General features: G+C 42.0%; 1 protein-coding gene across 2 annotated transcripts in view; it reads left to right on the top strand.

The window, feature by feature from the left end:
• The first annotated feature begins 862 nt into the window (after positions 1–862).
• Positions 863–21306, top strand: part of UBQLN1 (ubiquilin 1) — a 44134-nt gene continuing 23690 nt past the window's right edge. The window contains exons 1-4 of one of the 2 annotated variants that reach the window (XM_075931763.1): positions 863–1309; positions 14553–14704; positions 19115–19233; positions 20145–20407. In XM_075931763.1, coding sequence (XP_075787878.1) covers positions 1148–1309; positions 14553–14704; positions 19115–19233; positions 20145–20407 — 696 coding nt within the window. In that variant the 5' untranslated portion in view covers positions 863–1147. The remainder of the gene's footprint in view (positions 1310–14552; positions 14705–19114; positions 19234–20144; positions 20408–21306) is intronic. The other variant, XM_075931762.1, reaches the window with a different exon arrangement.

Here is a 21306-nt window from a genome sequence, read left to right as displayed (position 1 = left end):
CTTGGTATCACTGGCCCAATAGTTTTTAACCTCGTGTGTTGTCCATGGACAGCAGTGGCCAATTGATGGTTTAATGAATCTGGGAAAGGGACAATACACTAGAACACTAGTTCTTAATTTGTGATTGCTGGGTGCTTAGGTACTCACAACCTATCTCTGAGGTTAGCCAGAGCCTCTGCCCCTCTCTTTGAAAAAAAGGGGGGGTGCACAGGGAAAAGTGGTGATCTGTGTCCTTAGAAGCTGGGAGGGAGACAAGTAATAGTTCTAGCCCCTAAACAATTAATTCCTGGCTTTCTCACAACTGCGTCGAAGTTATGGTATGTGTGAGTATCAGCTGCAATGCATGACACCATGATGAAGCAGCTCTGCACAACTGGGCCTCAGATTTCCGGGGGTGGGGTGCTAAAGCTGGCACTCAACCTATATGGCCTGGAGCGCGGCTACCCTATGGCCCCCGACTCTGCACCACGCAAGTTGCAAAGGGACACCTAGGCGCCTGGTTGCTTCAGAAACACCAGTAGTGAATTAACTGCGGCCGAGCGGCCCGCACTGCACGTGCTGCAATGGACGTGGCCTGGGGATACTTTGGACCCTCTCCACCCCCCGCCGACAGCGACGCACTAGGAGAGAGGGAGGCGGGGCATCAAGGCCTCGAGCCAAAAGCGTCAGGAACCACTGACGTCTCGCTCAGCCGCTCAAGCGCACGAGGCCGCACCTGCGCACTAGGCAAAGCGAACGCATAATTCGAGTCCCGTCAGATGACATGAGCAGGCGCGCTAGTTACACGTGAGAACCGAAAGGAGTCGCACGGCGGCTAACCATTACTCTCGCGCACTATCGGCCAATCGATATTGCGCGTGCGCGCTTGTTCAATCACCTGTTGCACATGCGCGCGAGGCTTAGCCCTGTGTCCTATGCCTGGCGAGACAACATCCCTTTCTAGTAACTTCCCTCATTCGAGACGTCATCAGTGCGCGCAGCGCCCGATCTGGGTTGTTTCCGTTTAACTCTCCGGGAGGGAGAGCGTCGCGGGTGTTTTCCGGTGTCGGCGCGCGAGGCAGCGGCGCTGAGGAGCCGGGTTTGCGCAGCGTGCCCCGCGCGGCGAGAGCGAGCGAGACCCAGAGCCAGCGGCCCCTCTCCCCCTGCCATGGCTGAGAGCGGAGAGAGCCCCCCCGGGGCCCCCAGCCCCCCGGATTCCCCCGCCCCGGGAGGAGCCGCCGACTCGGAGCCTCGAATCATCAAAGTCACCGTGAAAACCCCCAAAGAGAAGGAGGAGTTCGCGGTGTCCGAGACCAGCAACGTGCGGCAGGTGAGGGGGGCGGGCCCGGGAGGCCGCGCCGGTGGGGAAACGGGGCAGGCGCGGCCGTGGAGCTTCCTGCCCCCTACTCAGTTTCCGAGCCCCGGAGAACGGCAGCCGCGCGCTCCTGCGAGCGCGGAGGTTGGCGGCGCTGTCCCGGTGCCGAGGCCAGCCGCAGAGCGGGGCCCTCCCCGCCAAGCCAAGCCAGGGCCCTGCCGGGTGACGAAGCAGCGCCTCGCTGAGTAGCACTGCGCTGCCGCTCCTTGCCCTGGCCCTGCTTATTTCCCGCTATAGTACAGTTAGCCCCGCGACTAGCCGGCGCCGGCTCGCCCACGGGCAGCGAGTTCTCGGAGAGCAGAGAGGAGCGTCTTTACCGATCTTTGCTACTGTAAGCTGAGCCTAAGCCCAGTTAGCCGAGTGGCGCTAACTGCGGGAGACGGGGCCGCGAACTGCTAATTGAACGGGTTACCAGTCAGGCGGAGGTTGGTGATGAAAGAAGATAATAGCAGCCTTCACCTGATAGTCCTCATGGCTAAAGAAAGTGGTACAGGACGTGTTTCAGTTAGGAAGTGTGCATGTGATGCTTTTACCCTAAAAGAGTATTGCGGTTTAAATTAGATTGAAAAAAAAATCGCTAGTTAAATGTGGAAACGTGTTAGTGCTATTACACAATAGTTTCTCTGGTGTGGTGTAGTCATGAGCTGTTAGAATCTTTTTTTCTGTAAGTTTTTATGACAGCCAACTTGTTCCTTTGCAACTTGCGTTCATAGGAAAGAATGCTATCTATTGAATCAAACAATTTCCTGTGATATTCTTTTTTTGGAGGCCTTCCATCCAAATATTGACTAGGCCTGATTATACTTAAGCAAAATGCAGGACAATGGAGCACTTTAAAGACTAACAAGATGGTTTATTAGATGATGAGCTTTCGTGGGCCAGACCCACTTCCTCAGATCAAATAGTGGAAGAAAATAATCACAACCATATATACCAAAGAATACTTTGGTATATATGGTTGTGACTATTTTCTTCCACTATTTGATCTGAGGAAGTGGGTCTGGCCCACGAAAGCTCATCATCTAATAAACCATCTTGTTAGTCTTTAAAGTGCTCCATTGTCCTGCATTTTGCTTCAGCTACCCCAGACTAACACGGCTACACTTCTATGATTATACTTAAGTGATGCTTGGAGTTTTGTGGTTGCAGGCTGTAAGACATTACCAGTGAAACTGTAAAGCAACTAGCAAAATAGTTTCCTTGCTCATGAAGGAGACAAACTGCCACATTAACAGAGCTACAAAAATAAATGTTATCCATGGGAACTCATTTTATATTCCTTTTTGTGTGTGTAATTATTTAGCATCCCTAGAGATGCATTAGATGCCGTTTAAATTTAAACACCATAATGACTTCAGCCAAAGCTGCACCCTTCTTTTGTAAGGCTTTGTAAGTAGATTTTTTGGAACATGACCAGTGTGTGGAATGGTGTGGTAGCCTATTTGATAAAGGCTATAACTTCTGGGCAGATATAAAGGACAAAATAGGAGCTCCAGCAGCAAGAGCTAGGATCAACACCCTGGTTAGAAGCACAGCCCCTTGCTGCTACTAGGAAGGGGGAAGATGCTGAAATTTCTATCCTGGTATTCCTCTTTGGATCCAACTCAGAAATCTGATTTTTTTTTTTTTAATTAAGATCAATTTTTGATTGCTGGGCCAGAAGTTTCAGGAAGGCCTACCTCCTGATGGCTGAAAGGGGGCGCGCTTTGTCCATTAGGAGTGGTGTAAGCTTCCGAGTTATGAATTCTATCACTCCCCATGCAATGTAATTAAGTTGACTTAAGCCATGGTGTAGAAACTGCTAAATTGCCAGAAGAATAATTGTCAGCCTAGCTACTTCCTGTCAAAGGTGGATTTATTAGAACAATGGAAGAACACGTTCCACTGCCATACTATTTGTCTATGCTGCAGGATCATAGCTTGTAGTATTTCCAGTGAAAACATACCCTTAAGCTTTTCCAGAATCTCCTGACTGCTGCACTTGGGTAGGCTCTGTTACTCTGCCTTCAAGCTTCATTTTTGGACTTGTGCTTACCTAGGCAAAATTCCAGTGCCTCTCTGATACTTCTGGCTTGCTTTTGCAAGCAACAGCTGTGTGAAACTGACACTTTTTCCATTTCCCCATTCACCTGAGAGTTCTGAATAGCAGTAATGAAACTGATTACTTTTATTTCACTTCTTTTCTAAAATTTTGCAACTTTTGACAATCCAGCTAAGAGATGCAAAGCCTTTTCAGTCATATGGACCAGTCTTTCACTTAAATTAATAGGTAATAGGTCTCTTCTATGTGGTTTTGAGCCTGTTAACCCAGAGCTGTTTGTTGTTTAAAAATGACAACACTATAAACACTTTGCATTTAAAATTTTTTCAGAATAATTTTATTATGTATAGGAACTATTTTAGAATTGTCACTTGCCATGAAAAGCTTTCTACTTGCAGATGGGTTTTCCAAGTCCTGCTTAGGCTCTGTAGTAATTAGGGACGTAAAATCCTGTTTAATTGGTTAAATAGGTAAACATATTGTTTAACTGGTTAACTGATTAAAAAGGGAGCAAGCTGGGCAGGAGGGGGAGAGGGCACTCCTATCTGTCATGGGCAAGGATGCCCCACAGATGACTGCTCTGTTGTCCCATCCAGAGCTGCCCCTGCCTGCGGCATGTGTGGAGCTGCTCCATCCCCCACTGGTTAACATTAACATGTAAAATATTCACATCCCTTACAGTAATGAGTTCATTATAAATATTTGGGCAGACAAATGTGCTTGCATGTGACTTTTTATCATTAAACATAGTATTATTCCTTAGATCCCTGTATGAAATACATTTACAGTAGAAATATAAATTGACTAACTTTTAAAAATGTGACATTTAAATGGAGATACAATCTCTGCTAATAGAAGGCTATCTACAATTGGGATTGTTATAAGCTAGTAAATGGAGAAATGAAATACTTTCCAAAAATAAACATAAATTTAGGTTTTCAGTCAATTTACAGAATACATATACACTAGGGGGCTGTGCCCTCTGTTTGCTACACTCACCAACCCCCCTACTCACTGACAGCTTTTGTGGCCAAAGATCCTATTAATCTTGCACTGAACCCAGCTGCGCTCTCCATGGCCCCAGGTCACTCACCCTTCTGCACTCGTGCTCAACACTGCACTGGTCCCTCTATCCAAACACTCTCGGCCCATCCCAGCCATTCGTGCCCTTCAAGCACCAGCCAGTCACCCCTGCCTGCACCCTTCCCACTGCTGTCCCACCCACCAATAAAATAGTCCATGGCCCACAGACCACCTCCCTCCTTTCATCCCTAGCCCCACCTCTGTCTCCCATTCCTATACCCCCATTCCTTTGCCTCCGTTCCTACACACACCATCCTCCCTATCTCCCCAGCCTTCTCCTTCCATCTCTATCCCGCCTCCATTCCTACACCCACCCATCTTCCCTGACCCCTCCCCACCCCACACTGCTTATCCCCTTGCCTGCATTCGTATATCCCCCTCACCATCTCCCCTTACCGCACCACCTATCCCTACATACACCATTGTCCCCTTTCCTCCCTCCCTACATACACCCTGCCCTCTCCCGCAAACTGGCAGCCTATCCAGCAAAGAAATAGCACCAGGCCTGTATGCAGGATTTTCTGTGATTGGGATGCCCCAGGTGCAGACACAGCAGGATCTGGGTAGCTGCCTAGAGAGAAGGGGCAGTAAAGGTGCCTTTGCTGGAGTGCTGTGAAGTGGGAAACAGGGATGTCTGTGGGCAAAGGAATTGGAAAGGAGGCTGTAGGGAGAGGCAGAGAGCGGAGGTTCCTTTGGAATGCCAGGTTGAAAAGGAGGAATGGGAGTCTGAGGGTGGGCAGGAAAGGAGCTGAGAACACACATGGAGGATGAAAAGAGGGCCGGTGGAGGCATATATTGAGGGGTTCTCCAGGCACCACCGTGCAGAGGCAGGTCCACTCCCACTCAGATGGGTTGGCAACTACTGTGAACACTCCTGCGCCTCCCCTTGTGATGCCTCAAGGGTTGTCGGACTGTAGCAGAGGTTTCCACAGTGTGGCTTGGCACTGGTGCAGCCACTTGGGGCATGGTGGAGGATGGGACTGCAGGCAGCCAGGGCTGCAGGCCTCGCAGCCTGCCTCTTTTCCTGGTGCAAGTAATTCGTGCCCCAGGCCTCGTACCAGTCGAAGCATCCCCCTGAGCCAGGGGGCTGAGAGCCACTGCTTGGGAGGAGCATGGCCTTGCAGACCCTGTTCCCAGGCAGTGAGTCAAAAATGCAGATGCATACCGCAGGCAGCTCCCAGGAGGGGACATGGCACAGTGGTTGCTTCTTCCACACAGCCAGCACCTCCCATTGGCCACTGGGCTCTGCACTGCTTCCCCTGTGGGTGTGCTCCCGGGAGCTGTATCCGGCCTTTTGGTCTCCAGGAAGGACCCTAATGTCTCCAGGTCCAGCTGCCCCAGAGCCTCTAGCTGGGTTCTCCCCTGTGAGCAAAGGCAGCCGCAGCATTGCCACAGTCCCATTCCCTGTAGCAGGCTGATCCGGAGTGGCCAGGCTGCCAGGTGGCTTTGCTGGTCCCCAAACAGTGTCTGGGGAAGGGAGGCTGTGGGAGGGCAGAGCCTGCTGGATGCCAGAGTGACATCATGATGACATCGTGATCCTGCAGGAAAAACTTTTTATAGAGAGAGATACGTAAATTGTAAATACTTATTCTGGCCCCATTGAAATCAATGGCAAAAGCTACCATAGACTTCATTGGGGGCCAGGATTTCACTCTGCAGTAGTTGATGTGTGCTGATGCCTGAGAACGTGTAATCTCTGTAGCTCCTGTAATACTTTACATATTAGCTCATTCTATACAATCATATCAACCTGTTGTGCATGGTCACCGTCAGCAATGGATGCAATTGAACCAGTGCTGAAAATGGAAAATTTCAATCATAGACAGGACCAAATAGTTCTGAGCACCAGTTTAGCTGCATCTGTTGCTGATACTTGGTAAGCAATGGGGTCTTCAGCTAGTGCAGGCAGGGATAATGATGTCCTCCATAGCTGCAGGAAAAACATAGAAATTAATAAATATACTGTACAGTGAATTCTGGAATAGAATAGTGGAATAGTATCAAGGATTGAGAGTAGGGATGTGACATTTGAACCAGTTAATAAGTAAGCCTCATGGTTAATGGGTGATGCTTACCAGTTCAGGTTAACAAGTGGGGCTGAAGCAGCTCTCCACCTGCCATGGGCAGAGGGCTGTTCCAGCTCTGAGGTGGAGGGAGGGGGTCCTGCTGCAGATAGGGGCTACTACAGGCCAGGGTGCTCTGCGGGCAGGGGCTGCTCTGACTAGAACATTTCAGCCCAGTGGCAAGCAGAGGTCTTCCCTCCCCTCCCCCCCCCCCCCCCGACTCTCTTAGTTGGTTAATATGTTTAACTGGCCAGCAACAATGTTTAACCAGCTAGTCAGTTTAGGGATGTAAAATGCTGCTTGTTGAGAGAGACCTCAACACCAACTGTGAGGAAGTCTTGTTTGTGCCTGCTTTGGATCAGGCTTCTGAAACAGTCAGCTTCTTGTAGCATAAGCACTGACTTCCAGACCTCCAGAGGCCTTGCTCTCTCATTACAGGTAAGAATAGCCACACACCAATTGCCAATTCTCAGAGTATTTCCTGCAATGTCATGCCCCTTATCCACTGAACATTTACTGAATTACCAGTCCTGCCGTTTCCAAAGGAGCAGTATACACCACTTTGTAAGTTTCAACTCTGGATCTACCACTGCATGTAGTTTATGATCAAAGAACAGAGGTTCAGCTTACCATAAGAAAACAAGGAACAAATGGTTACACAGAAAACAAAATGCTTTTTAGAAATGAAACTAGCAAGTTCTCCTCTAGTCTGAAGAAGCTTATCTTACGCAAAGTTCTCTCCAGTGTTTTCAAACACCCCTGGTTGAGATTTCACCTTCTTTTTATGAAGCATGTTGGCTGTCCACTTACTTTCTAGGTGAGTATCAGCACTGTATCTTCTTTGTCTCTGTTACAGCAGAGAAAAATTCGATATTCCTGCATTTCTTCCTCTTGTTTGCTGCTGTATGATAACTTTTCTTTCTGAAGTTTTTTCATAGTCCTTCATTAGCATTGCTTCAGACTGGTAGGAAGAGACCTATTGTGAAATACGCAATACTTAATTTATATGTAACAGTCAACTAGATACATATTTCTTGTCTGGCTGAACTTGTTTTTCATTTTTACTGGTAAATAGACAGTGGATCTTTAAGAATTTAATTTGAGTGCATATAAATAACTGCTTACACACATTCATATATGCATTTCACAATGATAGTGATGATCACTGTGACACCAGCTTTTATGAAACCTGACATGACACACTTTGGTCAACTAGAATGGACATACAAAGTCCAGTTTAGGATGTATTGTAAGCATGGAGATGTCTAGAGTTCTGTGCTCTGGTGAACCCTGGATGCCACAGCTGCTGCTTGAGGAACCATTACAGACATGCATAGAGTTGTCTCAGGGCTTCTCTAATCTAACTTGTATCATTCAAAACTCAAATAAGGTGGAGGCATTATAGCCATCTCTGCCTTTCCCAACACCTTCAATTTATCTTTGGAGCTCAGCTGCATCTGACCCAAATACTGATTTTTACTCTTTTGAAATATTTTTACTCTTTTGAAGTGGGTCCGCTAATAAACTTGCACAACTATATACAAAGATTTGTAGTACAGTAGACTTCCGATAATCCGGAACCTATGGGACCTAGGTGGTGCCAGATTATCAGATATGCCGGAGTATCAGGAGGTACTATAAGCTGGTTATGTATATACTGTATATAGTATATACTGTATATAAAGTGTTCTTAACCTTTTTTATTGTACATACTGTATACAGTAGACTGTAATGTTTCCGTTTTTAACCCTTTTTTTACCCTTTTCGCTTAGTTCAGCTGCTGCTACTGTTACCTTGTGACTCATTTTTTGCCGAAGCTCACTCAATGGGCTCTTGCCATTTTGATGCCAGACTATCAGGAGTGGCGGACTATTGGATGGCGGACTATTGGAGTTTTACTGTATATTGAGGAATAGCTGTAAACCTGCTGACTCCAGACTTGGCAAATTATTTGGCTAGATATTTCATCTTTTGTTTAAAGGATCAGTCACAGATGTGTAAGAGTAGTCTGCATGCTCCAGTAAGATGCACATTCTAGGAATGTAAAAGCTATGTTTAACCAATTAAAAGGAAGAGCCGTTTAACCAATTAAAAGGAAGGGCTGCTGCAGACAAGGGCTGCTCTGATGCGGCTTGAACACCCTTTCCTGTAGCGAGTGGGGGGGGGGAAGGCTCCAGCCCGGACTGGGTAACCATAACCGGTAAGCCTCGCTCGTTAGCCAATTAATCATTAACATCTCTAGCACATTCCAAAATTTTCTTGATGCAGCTTAGATTGTCAAATATAAAAAAAGTCTAACATTTCAGTGCTCTTGTGATTTGTTTTTAATTTTTGAGCCTTACCATGCTCCCTGTTTCTTTAAAATGTGTTTGAAATATTTGAAGTGATTTCTAAAAGCTTTAAAATAAGATGCCACATATTTTAAAACAATGTCCTGTGCATGCTACATTGTACTTAATTTTTAAATGCTACAATGCCTTCTTACAAGCACACGTCTATAGCTTATTCTAGAGTTCTGTATGATAAAAATGTGTCAATTTGTGCATTACTTTACTCTTCACCTTGAAAATGGCAAAAGGAAAAAGCTATTAATGGAACGCTATGGTTATTTGTTCAAATGCCTAAGTCATATAATTCAAAATTGTTATAGAGGCCTGTGATCACAGATTAGTCACATTCCACATATTAAGGCCTGATGATGAACAGTGTTGATGTAATTATAAAATTACATATATAAAAAGGAACAGAATGGTGGAACCATTTTTCATAATCCTGGTATGTGCAATTTCCTTTCAATTCCTGCAAGCTATTGTAAACCAATCCCTTTTAGGGATGTAAGGGATTAGTCGACTACCCAATAAATATATGCCTATCAGATAGTCGAGTAGTGATTCGACTAGTCGTTTCCCCCTCACCCCTTGCTGTCTCTCTGGGTATGTCTACACTACCCCGCTAGTTCGAACTAGCAGGGTAATGTATGCACACCTCATTCCACGAGGTGTACAGATAGTTCGAACTAGCTAGCTATTCCGAACTATCTAGCCCGTGCTGCGTGTAGCCGCGCGGCACGGGGTTCGCACTAGCCGGCTTTTAAAAATGGCGGCGCCGGCTTTATGCTAATGAAGCCCGGGAAATTCAAATCCCGGGCTTCATTAGCAAGTTCGGTATGCATACATTACCCCGCTAGTTCGAACTAGCGGGGTAGTGTAGACATACCCTCTCAGAGAGAGGCAGTGGGGAAGGGGGAGAAGGAGCCAGTGCTGTGGGGAAGAGCCACTTAAAAACTGCTCACCGCCCCCCAGCATCGTCTGGGGTGACAGGGGAGGCAGAAGTATAGGGGGAACTGAAAGCGAGCTGGGAATCAGCTGTCCCGGCTCGTTCCTGGACCCCTCCCCCTGCTACGCCTCTACTTTTTAAATGTATTAAGAGTCTAATGGCTCTTAATAAATTTAAAATGAGAGGTGAAGCTGGAGAGACTGGGAGTGAGCCAGCTGTCCTGGCTCATTTCCTATCCCCCCACTGAGCCTCTGCTTTTTAAAGGTATTAAGAGCCTGATGGCTCTTAAAAAGGCAGAGCCGCAGTGGGGTTAGCTCCTGGGGCTGGGAGCTAACTGCTGCAGCTTTGCAGTTTCTCCCCTTATTGACTAATCGAATAGCTCGATTAGCTGATTACATGCAATTTAACATCTCTAATTCCCTTCTCAGTGATTTTCTGTCAGTCCAAAGATTGATGAATGGTATAATATAGATATGGCTTTCATCAACCTAGGTTCACACTCAACAACTGAAGTTACGTAATAGTAAGATTTATTGCTCTGTCCAGCTATTAATAATGTGCTCTGTCTGATTGCTTTCTTGTTATATTTAAGCAACCCAGTGTATAAACGTTTCAGAAATGGAGTACAAATTTGACTTGTTTGCTTTTGAATACAATTCTTTTCCCTAAACTACACATGAGAACTCATCAAACTCGCTGCCAACTCTTGTGAACTGACAGACTCATCCTTACAAATCATCAACTCTTCTTCATGCATTCCTTTTTTAAAGAAACTGCTGGGATGAATTACTCAGCATTTTATAACTTAAATTCTTTCTCCAGCATTCTGGAAACTTGATTTAAAAATCTATTAAAAAAAAAAAAAAAGTACTGCTTGCTTTGATAATGGTGACTTTAAAAAAAAATGCATTCACTTTCTTCCAAAACCTGAATGAGGTAGAAACAGTGACATATTAAAAAAAATGTATACAATCAAGAACTTTACCAATGTTTTCTGATAAATGGTTGACAGACAAAATAGATCAGACAGCTGTAAACATAAGGAATTGTTTGTAATCAAATATAAATTTTTGAGTGATAATTCTAAATGAATTAAATTCCATGTGCTCCTTCACTGTTCTCTGTAAATCAAAATAGTTATGAACGTTTATAAACCAAAGCTTAACATTTGTTTTTCTACCCCGTTCTAATTTTTTTAAATCATTCACACTGGGTCTGTTGACAAAAGCAGACTTTCAAAGTTCTGCTTAAATACTATTATGAATTCAGTTAACAAAAATAAATTAATCAGTAAAATACCTGTTGCAGAGGAGTCATTGACAGAATAGTGGTCAGGATCAGATACTTGATATGGTTAGATGAGATCTTCAGTGACATTCTATCTAAAATATTAAGGGTTGTGTGCTAAGAGGGAGGAAAAATTCCTTGTTTTGACTTCCTCTTGTTGAGTTATAACTTGTGTTCCTTATTACTAAAACTAAACCATACTAAAGAAGCTTCAGGGGGTAGCCGAGTTAGTCTGTTACAGAAAAAAATCAACAAATGGTCTGGTAGCACTTTATAGACTAACAAAACATGTAGATGGTATCATGAGCTTTTGTGGGCACAGCCCACTTCTTCAGATGACCGGAGTTATGTACACCTCAGTACAGTTAAATAATGAACAAATTTCCACCACCCTATATCAGAAACCCACCGACCACTACACTTACCTTCATACTTCCAGCTCCCATCCCAGACACATTTTTCAGTCTATCGTATACAGCCAAGCCCTACAATACAACTGGGTTTGCTCCTACCCTACAGATAGAGACAATCACCTATAAGATCTTTACAGAGCATTCCTAAAACTGAAATACCCACCTGGGGAAGTGAAAAAACAAATTGACAGAGCCAAAAAAATACCCAGACATGGACTACTTCAAGACAGACCCAAAAGAGAAAATAACAGAACTCGTCTTGTTGTTACCTACAGTCCATAACTCAGACCCCTCCAACACATTATACACAATCTACAACCCATCTTGGAAAATGACCCCTCACTCTGAGGCCTTAGGAGAAAAACCTATTCTTGCTTACAGACAACTCCCTAACCTGAAACGTATTCTTTCTGATAACCACGCCACTTACAGACTTTAGTCTATAAAGTGCTACCAGACTATTTGTTGTTTTTTTCATACTAAAGAAATTACTTTTAGTAGCTGAAACAAAGCAGTTCAATAAAATGTCAGACCTTAAAATGATAAAATTAGTTGAACTTTAATAAAATCCCTTTTAAGACAGGCTCTGTTGTTACTAATAATGTATCTACCAACTTTTTTGCATAGGCTACCATGTTTTGAATTCTGTAATCACTAATTTCTAACTAGGTGGGAAAACTAATCTGTAAATGTAATGTATGTTTTTTTTTCCTGAAGCAAACGTTTGCCATTTTATGAGCAGTGGAACTTTAATTTATTTAGTTTTCTCTGTGAGAATGCTATTAAATTGTCTAGCTCTTGCAAATTTAAATATAACACCTTTTTAGCACTTGTATACTAAAACAAGGCTTCTTGTCTGGATTCTCAAAGTGCTGCTCTTCAAAAAGTGATAGTTAACATGGAATCCCATTATGCCTTCCTAGTGATCTGTAAATTCCACAAGTTCACTTTTTAAAATTTAAGTGCAATGTAAGATCTACCTCAAACCCAAATACTCTTGCTCTGCTTCTTTCCCGCCTCAGCTCCACCCCTCCTCCAAGGCCTCATCCTGCTCACTCCATCCTCTTTTCTCCCCCATCCTCACTCATTTTCACCAGGCTGGGGTAGGAATTTGGATAGCAGGCTCTGGTCTTGGGCCAAAGGGTTCACAGTGTGGGAGGGGTTCAAGGCTTAGTGAAGGTTCATATCATATGAGTGGGGGAGGAGGGGGAGAATCCAACAAACACTAGGGTACATGACGTATTAGTGTTACTATTAAACTATTGAAAGTAAAATTTGCATTTTTGTACTGTTATATGTAGATGGAAACTGTACTCCATTTCCTTCTAGTGAAACGTTCTTTGAATTTTGTGCTCTAGAATACCAAATGATAAAATGATACATGGCACAAATGTTTTCTCTGATTTACTGCCCAGTCCCACAGATTGAATACTCTTACCCAGCCCTTATTATCTGGTGACATCCTAAATACACATGTGTACTCACCCCTGCGCTGTCTCTTGCACAGTTACATGGGAGGGGGAAGTGGCTCCCTGGAAGCTGGATTTTAAACCAGTTCCCCATGCATGCTGGCTCCTGCCTGTCCCCTCCAAATGTGTAACCATACTGTGTGTAATCTGACATTTTCAGCAATTACACGTTTACTTGAATAAATGCATTTTAATATTTCTACTCAAGATCAAGATTAAAGGCTCGAGCTGTATAAGGAAACAGCTTCTCTGCTCAGCCAGTGTACTAGTGCTGAATCTGATACTGAGGCAGCAGCATGGTGTGTTTGTAGGGGGTAGATGGCTCTGCAGGAGCTGGTAGGCATGGGAATCAGCTTTTAAGCTGGCTTTCCATGCCTACCAACTCCCACCTGCTGCCCTACACTGCTGCTTCTGATACAGGGATGTGGGGGATGGTGTGTGGAGGGAAGGCCCTGCATGTAATTATGTATGTTAATAGATGAGCCCAGGCTCACTGATTAACTTGAGTACATGATTATACTTTCACATCCCTAGTTTTACATAACAGATAATCAGCAATAGGGATGTTGGTCTGTAACCAACTAACTATTTAACCAATAAGCTGATGCTTATTGGTTAATGGTGTCAGTTATACTCAGCTGGTTCCCCAGGAGCCCGAGGGCAAGGGTTGCCAGCTCCTCCCTGGGAGCTGGTGACCCCACTTCTGGGGAGGCTTCGCTGTGGAGTCTGCAGTATAAAACATATTTAAATATACTGTAGAAGCTGCAGCGTGTAACTGCTGAGATATACAGGAAATTGCTATATCTGTCACATCATCTGCTGTCCATAACAAAGCAACACCGTAAATCTAATGCATAAGTATCACATACAAAATCGAAGTGGTGAAATGATAGATTGTACAGAAGTATTGCAAAATAGTGGTACTGTATAACCCCCATAAGAGCATGGTAGCATTAGCTCAACTTTGCTATGGCTTTCTTGTTTGCTTTGACCATAGGAATTTGACCCCATTTTATGCATGAGGATGATATAACAACACTGGAAATGTTTTCTTTTGTGAGATTGTAGCAAACCTAATACGTTAATACTACGTTGCCAAAAATGGGGTTTGCTCAGTATGAAATTGCTGTTTTTCAAATACTTAGGTTTGTTACAGGTTTAAATAAGAGTCACATTTCTTACTTATGCACTTTTATATCTTCTCATAATTTTGTACAGGTGAAAAAGATAACCAAGATCTTTTTTCCCATTCATTGAAATGTAAGCTCTTGTTGTATATGTGACTGGTGTAGGAAAGGATTTAAAATTAAACACTTTCTAACACTTGATTGACATACTGTTTAACTGTGTTGAATGTGCAAATATCAATGATCTGACTTCATAGTCATTATCAAAAATAAAAAGCTGAATGCGCATATAATAGAGGACATATATTCTATACACTTGAAACATAATCGAAAACGTGAACAAAATTACTTCACCAAATTTCAAAAGTGACTTTAAAATAGAATAGTTAATGCATTCATTTACATATAATCACATGAACTTTTTCTTTTTAATATCTAGTTTAAGGAAGAAATCTCTAAGCGTTTCAAGTCCCACACTGATCAACTTGTATTAATATTTGCTGGAAAAATTTTAAAAGATCAAGATACTCTGACCCAACATGGGATTCACGATGGACTCACTGTACACCTTGTCATCAAAACACAAAACAGGTAACTTTGTTGATGAGCTGTTTTCTGTTTTTAGCCATTAGAAACCAAATAACCATTCTTGTTAGACAACTTGTTGTGCCGCAGAACTAGATCTAGCTAAACTATATCCTTGATGATTTGTTCCCTAAATTCTGTGATAGTAGGATACTGAGAGTGTCAGCTTCCTTTCTTGACAGTCACATGCCACCTTCTGAATTTCACCACTGTACTTAGAACCTTCCAGTCAGCTCTGTCTTGACTTCAGTCAGTGAAAACAGTCACAATGCTCTTTTTAAGAGTATTGATTGCCATATTCCTCCCTTCTAGATGGGTTTAGGTTGCTTATAGAGTAAAAAAAATAAAAAAAAAACCCCAAAACTAAACTGTTTCTGTTCTTTGAACAGTCAACCCTGGTACAGGAGTGCTAAACACCAGTATTGTTTGTTGTCTTATAGCTGCTTCAGTTTTTGCCTCTCTCGAGTGAAGCCAGCTTGTTTAGCAACTTCAAACAATGCCCAATAGGCAGAAACATACCTGCAAAAGATAGACATATAACCTGTATTTCTACCTTTAAGTCAGTCTCTGGTGTAGAATGTGCAGAAGCCCTATTGGAATGATTTTAATTGATAATACAGGTATCACCAGGACATCAGTTTAACCTTAAATACCTTTATCGAATTCAAAGGCCAAATGCTATTTAAAGCTGCTCCACACGTGCCTTAAATATTTAAGTAATCATCTTACCATACATTAACATGCAGTTATAAGCACTATCAGGTACTTAATCCAGGACTAGACTGAGGAGGGTCTAACCCATGTTGGCTGGCTTCAGCTGCACAGCTAACATGATGTATGAACTTTTTTGAGTTTACCCTTTTATACTTTATGTATCAGAACCTATATGACTATAGTCACTGCTTTAATCAATTCCTTTTTGTATTAAAGCCATGTAGAACTACCCCTGATCATTGGGCTGCCTTCTTCAATGACTTTTCGCTTGTTCTATGAGTTACCTTCCACGTCAAGTTTTTCCAGCTAAGCCACATTCCAAGCCTAAGGTTTTCAACTAAGCATATCATTTTTCAAGGTCTTCCCACAGTGTTAACCACCTGCACTTTATATAACTGCAAATCATATATTTTCTTTTGCCAAGACAATTGAATGTTGTCTAAGCATACAAACATATGGCTTTCACAGCACTACCTTGCAATGGAGGGGAGTTTGATTGCAGTTGTCCAGGGTGCATGAGGATGGTGCTCCACTGATGATCCGATCCTTCTGCAAAAGTGAACCAGAATCAACTGAGGGGGATGTGATTCATAGTTTCCACTTCGGCCCATGCATGGTTAGGTGAAGTTTCCAGAACTCTGTCTCACTTTCTTCAAGAACACTCCTGTGTATCTTGTAAAAGGCTGGACTGGGGTACTTTGAAGGGTAAAAAAAATCCAAGCAAAAGATTAAGTTGGCAAATGCTAATGAACACCAAAACTATTATATAAGTACCAGCTGAGTGAGCACAAAGCCAGTGGGGTAGCTTCACCTTTAAAGTATCCAGAGTTGTCATTCTTGAAGTTGAGGTTTCCATCAAGGAATGTGTGTGAGGGTATAGGCTGGAATGGAAAACTAATGTGGACAACTTTTGATGACGGTGAGACTCCTGCCATGGGCATGTGTCTATGTGGCTGGAGGACTGTGGGTCCCACTGGGAGGTCTATTGAAATGCCAGTGAGACTCTTTGTATTGAAGAGAACCTGTTAATGGAATAGGTAGAGATAACTGTGAAGAAGGGAAAGGAGACACAGGTCATAGTGAGATCTTCTGTAACAGCCCTAAAAAAAAAAAAAGAGAGAAATGAAGAATTTGGGAAAAGTTCCCCTTAAGATTGGTTTTCAGATTGATTGACTGACTTTGCAGGAGATCTGCATATCTTGTAGGTGGCACTCAGCTTTGACTGCAGCAGAGGCTATGGACCCTAAACTCCTTTTGAACGTTTGTCAAAACACAAATAAGTGTAAAGAGAAGTAATGCAGACAATCAGTGTACCCCACTTACTGTAGCTGGGCTTGAGTCTCTTACTGTCTGGTGATCTTTGTCAGATCAGCCATGGGTTCTAAGTTCTGTTTAGGGCAAAATGTTTAGGCTTCAGAAATCCCTCCAAATTAAATGTCTGCCGCTATCCTTGGAAAGCACACAGGCACTCTTGTATCAGGAAGTTATGCTGCAGAAGAACTTGTCCCTTTTGGCTTGTGCCACATGGTGAAAAAGAATTCCAGGTATTTAATTAGAGACAAAAGGACTCTGGCCTATGCCAGATCTCAGAACAGAATCAGTAATTGGTCAAGGAAGAATTCATTGTATCATCTTTTGTACCATTATGCTTCTAGGATAAGGCAACTGATTGTGCTCTGGATCTCATGAATGAATTATTAGTGATGCATTAGTGGTTCTTCCCTAGCACCTAGAGTGCTTGATTGTAAGAGTAGCAGTTTTATCTGGCCTGATGTTAGTGCTGTATTCTTTTCACTAAGTTGAGGCCTGCTTTCAGAGTTTGGGAATAGATGTTGCCTTTCTTGGATGACTAGATGATAAGGATCCTACTTTGGAGGATCTCTTCATACTCACAACAAGTATGTTGACAATGCTTTGGTTTGTGCTTTAGCTGTTCAAAACCTGTACTCAGCCAATACATGGAGTGCATAAAAGCCCTGAAGTATTCCTATGCTATGATAGAATCCAAGATATTACCATGTTGCTGAGTAGGATTTATCAGCCAGAAAACATCATGATTTAAACTGACGTGAAAACTGGATTTTTATTAATGAAATTATGGTATCCATGGCACAAGGCAGCCTCAGCAGACCCCAAATTCCAGTTGAGAACAAACATTGCAGGAACTATTACATAGCAAACAAACTCTAAGTTTCACAGGCCTGATGACAGTCCAAGGACAAATCTGCTATTAAGAATGGGTTTTAAAATGCATGTATGTCCAAATCTTGCGAATCCCTCCCTCTACAAACTTGTTTTTTCCAGGAACAGCTTCATACAGATGCTCTGGAGATGGGGTTGGTACTATTAGCAATGAGGCTAGATCCTGTCTGATTTCCTGTGAGTCAGTGTATTCATATTTTTGGGACTGATCCAGATAATTTCAGCAAAGGACAGATTGACCTGCCCAAAGCTGATCTAATCCATCAAGTGCAAGTCCGCTATTCTGGCAATGAAAATGAGAAATTTGTCATGACTGCAAGTTTGGGAACAGACTTGGTCATAAATCAATAGCCAGGTTTATGTAATTGTACTCCCATTTTCCAAAGAGTTCTAACTTTGAATAGACAGTAATGTGCAGTATGTTACAACACTTGCAACCCAAAGAGACTCAGTTTTGTTTGTATTGGCTGTAGACTGTTTACAGTTGTATGCACAATTGGCCTTCATCTAATTGGGATTGCCACAATGCCCCTCCTAGAAATGCTTAGGTAGGACAGGCTTTTATTGCACTGTATTGTATTTTATTGTGCTTTCAGATAATTTGGATGTCTGGATGGATTTGTCTCCCGTAATTTACTTTCAGTGTTTGGGCAGGACAACATTGGAAATGGAGCTGGACTGCTACCTGCTATTGCTTAGAAAATAGCTCAAGTTTCACAGAACTAATGGCTGTGATACTGTGTTCATTGCAGCAATAACTAGCTGAAATCCTACTTGTGGTTCCAGCGCAGTGAAGGGGATGGGTTTTGGGAATCTCTGTGAAAAATCAGTGTGAAATAAAGCAAAATGCAGGACAATGTAGCACTTTAAAGACTAACAAGATGGTTTATTAGATGATGAGCTTTCGTGGGCCAGACCCACTTCCTCAGATCAAATAGTGGAAGAAAACAGTCACAACCATATATACCAAAGGATACTTTGGTATATATGGTTGTGACTATTTTCTTCCACTATTTGATCTGAGGAAGTGGGTCTGGCCCACGAAAGCTCATCATCTAATAAACCATCTCGTTAGTCTTTAAAGTGCTACATTGTCCTGCATTTTGATTCAGCTACCCCAGACTAACACGGCTACATTTCTATCACTATTCTAGTGTGAAATAAAACATTCACAACCACCTTTTTAGCCTTATTTGGGTTTAAATCTTTCCTTTTAGAGATTGTCATGGTGAATCTTGAGATTCTATTTTGCCTGGGCAGGGGAGATGAGTTTAACGTCTAGTTGGGCAGAAAATAAAAATGTACAAAGCCTGTTCTAAAGAAATCTCCCACACCATATTACTTGATGTCTCTATCTAATAAATTGTGTAGAAACAATATATGAGAATAGCCTTCATTTATATTCTTGTTTTTCATGCTAAATTGTCTCTGGATCATTCCAGAAATCTTTTAAATTGCCCAACTAAAATTTTATAATTTTAACTTGTTTTTTTTCTTCAGATCACAGGATCATTCAGTTCAGCAAACTAACACCACAGGGAGTACTTCTACCACAACAACATCAAGCAGTAGTAGTACCTCCACACCAGCGTCAACAAACAGCAGCCCTTTTGGTTTGGGTACGATTCTTTATCTTCTAACTTTGTAGGTTAAGAATATTCCCTTTCCATAAATTATTACATTCTGTGTGCCTGGATATTCCAGTATATGAGAGACTTTTGAAAATAAGTTTTACAGTAATCTGTGAGTCTATAAAAACCAGACATTTAGAGGAAAGGGTTTAAGTACACTATTATAAGAATTTATTGTGGAAAATCTTGCATAGGGGAATTTTACTTGCACTGTTGCTTCATACAGCATGTCAACAATAGTAAAGTGCAGCTGCTACTGTAAAAATTATAGTGCTCTCTGTGAGCTTTGCATACTCTGCAATATATCTGGATTGGCCCAAAGAGTGGAGGGCACTGCATAAATTGAGTCCATATTGTCATCCAGATCATGAATAACCATAACAAAACTGCTGCCCTATCTATAACCTTACTTCTATGACCAAAATTAATCACTGGGCCTAATAGCGCTATCTTACCTTCTCTTACATGACGTACATATCCCAGGCACACATGTTCTGCAGCTGAAAAGTGGTTTTCTGCTGTTGCTTGTGCCAGACTTAGCACTAGTGATTCAGGCCCTCTGTCTCTTGTTTCATTTTCTAAAAAATGAATGGAATAAAATAGTTAAACTTAAGCATTTGCTGTTTTGGGTTTAAAGTGGCTTAGATTTTCACAAGTGATTTTGTTTCCACAATTTTGGGGTCAGTTTCAAGTTATATAATTTAGACATCTTGAAGGTTGTAGAAAACTATTTTACCTTGTTTTTAGTACTTAGTGCAAAAGGAGCTGGAAAAGTTCTGTTTCATCACAATAAAAGGAAATGCACTGTATTATAATGCTTTATTTACAAACCTATATGCAATTGATTTAGAAATGTTTTAAAAGCAAAAAGTTCAATATTTTTTTCTTCTCTTTTTAAGGTGGCCTCGGAGGACTTGCCAGTTTGAGTGGCCTGGGACTGAACACATCTAACTTTTCAGAGTTACAAAGTCAGATGCAGCGACAGCTCATGTCCAACCCAGAAATGATGGTTCAGATAATGGAAAATCCCTTTGTTCAGAGCATGCTTTCGAATCCTGACCTGATGAGACAATTGATTATGGCCAATCCTCAAATGCAGCAATTGATACAGCGAAATCCAGAGATTAGTCACATGCTTAATAATCCAGATATAATGAGACAAGTATGTTGAAAGTTCTCTGTATATTAATAAACTTTAAAATTATGTAATAACATTAAATATGTGAATTTGAGTGTTTGAAACACTGGTGAGAAATTTAGGCTTATGGGAAAACTCAGATTACTACTCTATGCAAATGCTGTTTTTTCTAGTTACTAATGTCTGAAATAGTTTAATGTGTGGTCTTTAATATTAAATAACTTATAGCATTCCCTGGGCAGTATTTTAGGATTACATTAGCAGATTTTCTAAAGTTAAACTAGGACAGAATTTCTGTGCACTTCAGATCTCTTATTTTGATGGGAAAGAAGGATTGTTATACAGCCAATAATGCACTTGCCAGAAAAAGCCAACATTGCTTTAATTTTTTAGTGCTTCAGTCAGATTTTAAATGCAGTGTAAAGCTGCTGGTATATATCTCTGTTGTAGAGGCTTTTAAGACACAAACTAATAAATACTATGGATTTGAGAAACCAGGTATTTAATTCTAGTGGTTTCTGTATGGAAGCAGCATACTGTATTTCTGAGTTGAATCTAGATTTTGTAAATTCCCTAGTTCTGTGTGGATAGAAGTGAACTTGGACATAACATTGTGTTCCTTCTTCTCTCCTGCCCAGTGCCATATATCATAGTCGTTCTATCAAGTACTTTGTCAAGTACTATATAACTAAACTTTAAACATTTTTATAATTTTGGCAAAATGTTGAATGAAAATTCAGTTGATTTAATTTTCTAATGATTCCATCAAGAAAAATTCTCACTCTAGCTTCGACAGTAATTCAAACTAACAGCAGCAGGTTAGATAATATATAAATAAAAAATATAATTAAAGTTTTTATGATGGGGACATTGCTTCAGATGCTGTTTTCACAGAATCGAATTTTTCCTAGCACTGATTAAAT

This window comes from Pelodiscus sinensis, chromosome 6 (genome assembly GCF_049634645.1).
Source record: "Pelodiscus sinensis isolate JC-2024 chromosome 6, ASM4963464v1, whole genome shotgun sequence".
NCBI classification, from domain to species: domain Eukaryota; kingdom Metazoa; phylum Chordata; order Testudines; family Trionychidae; genus Pelodiscus; species Pelodiscus sinensis.
This window is presented reverse-complemented; position numbering and strand designations above follow the sequence as displayed.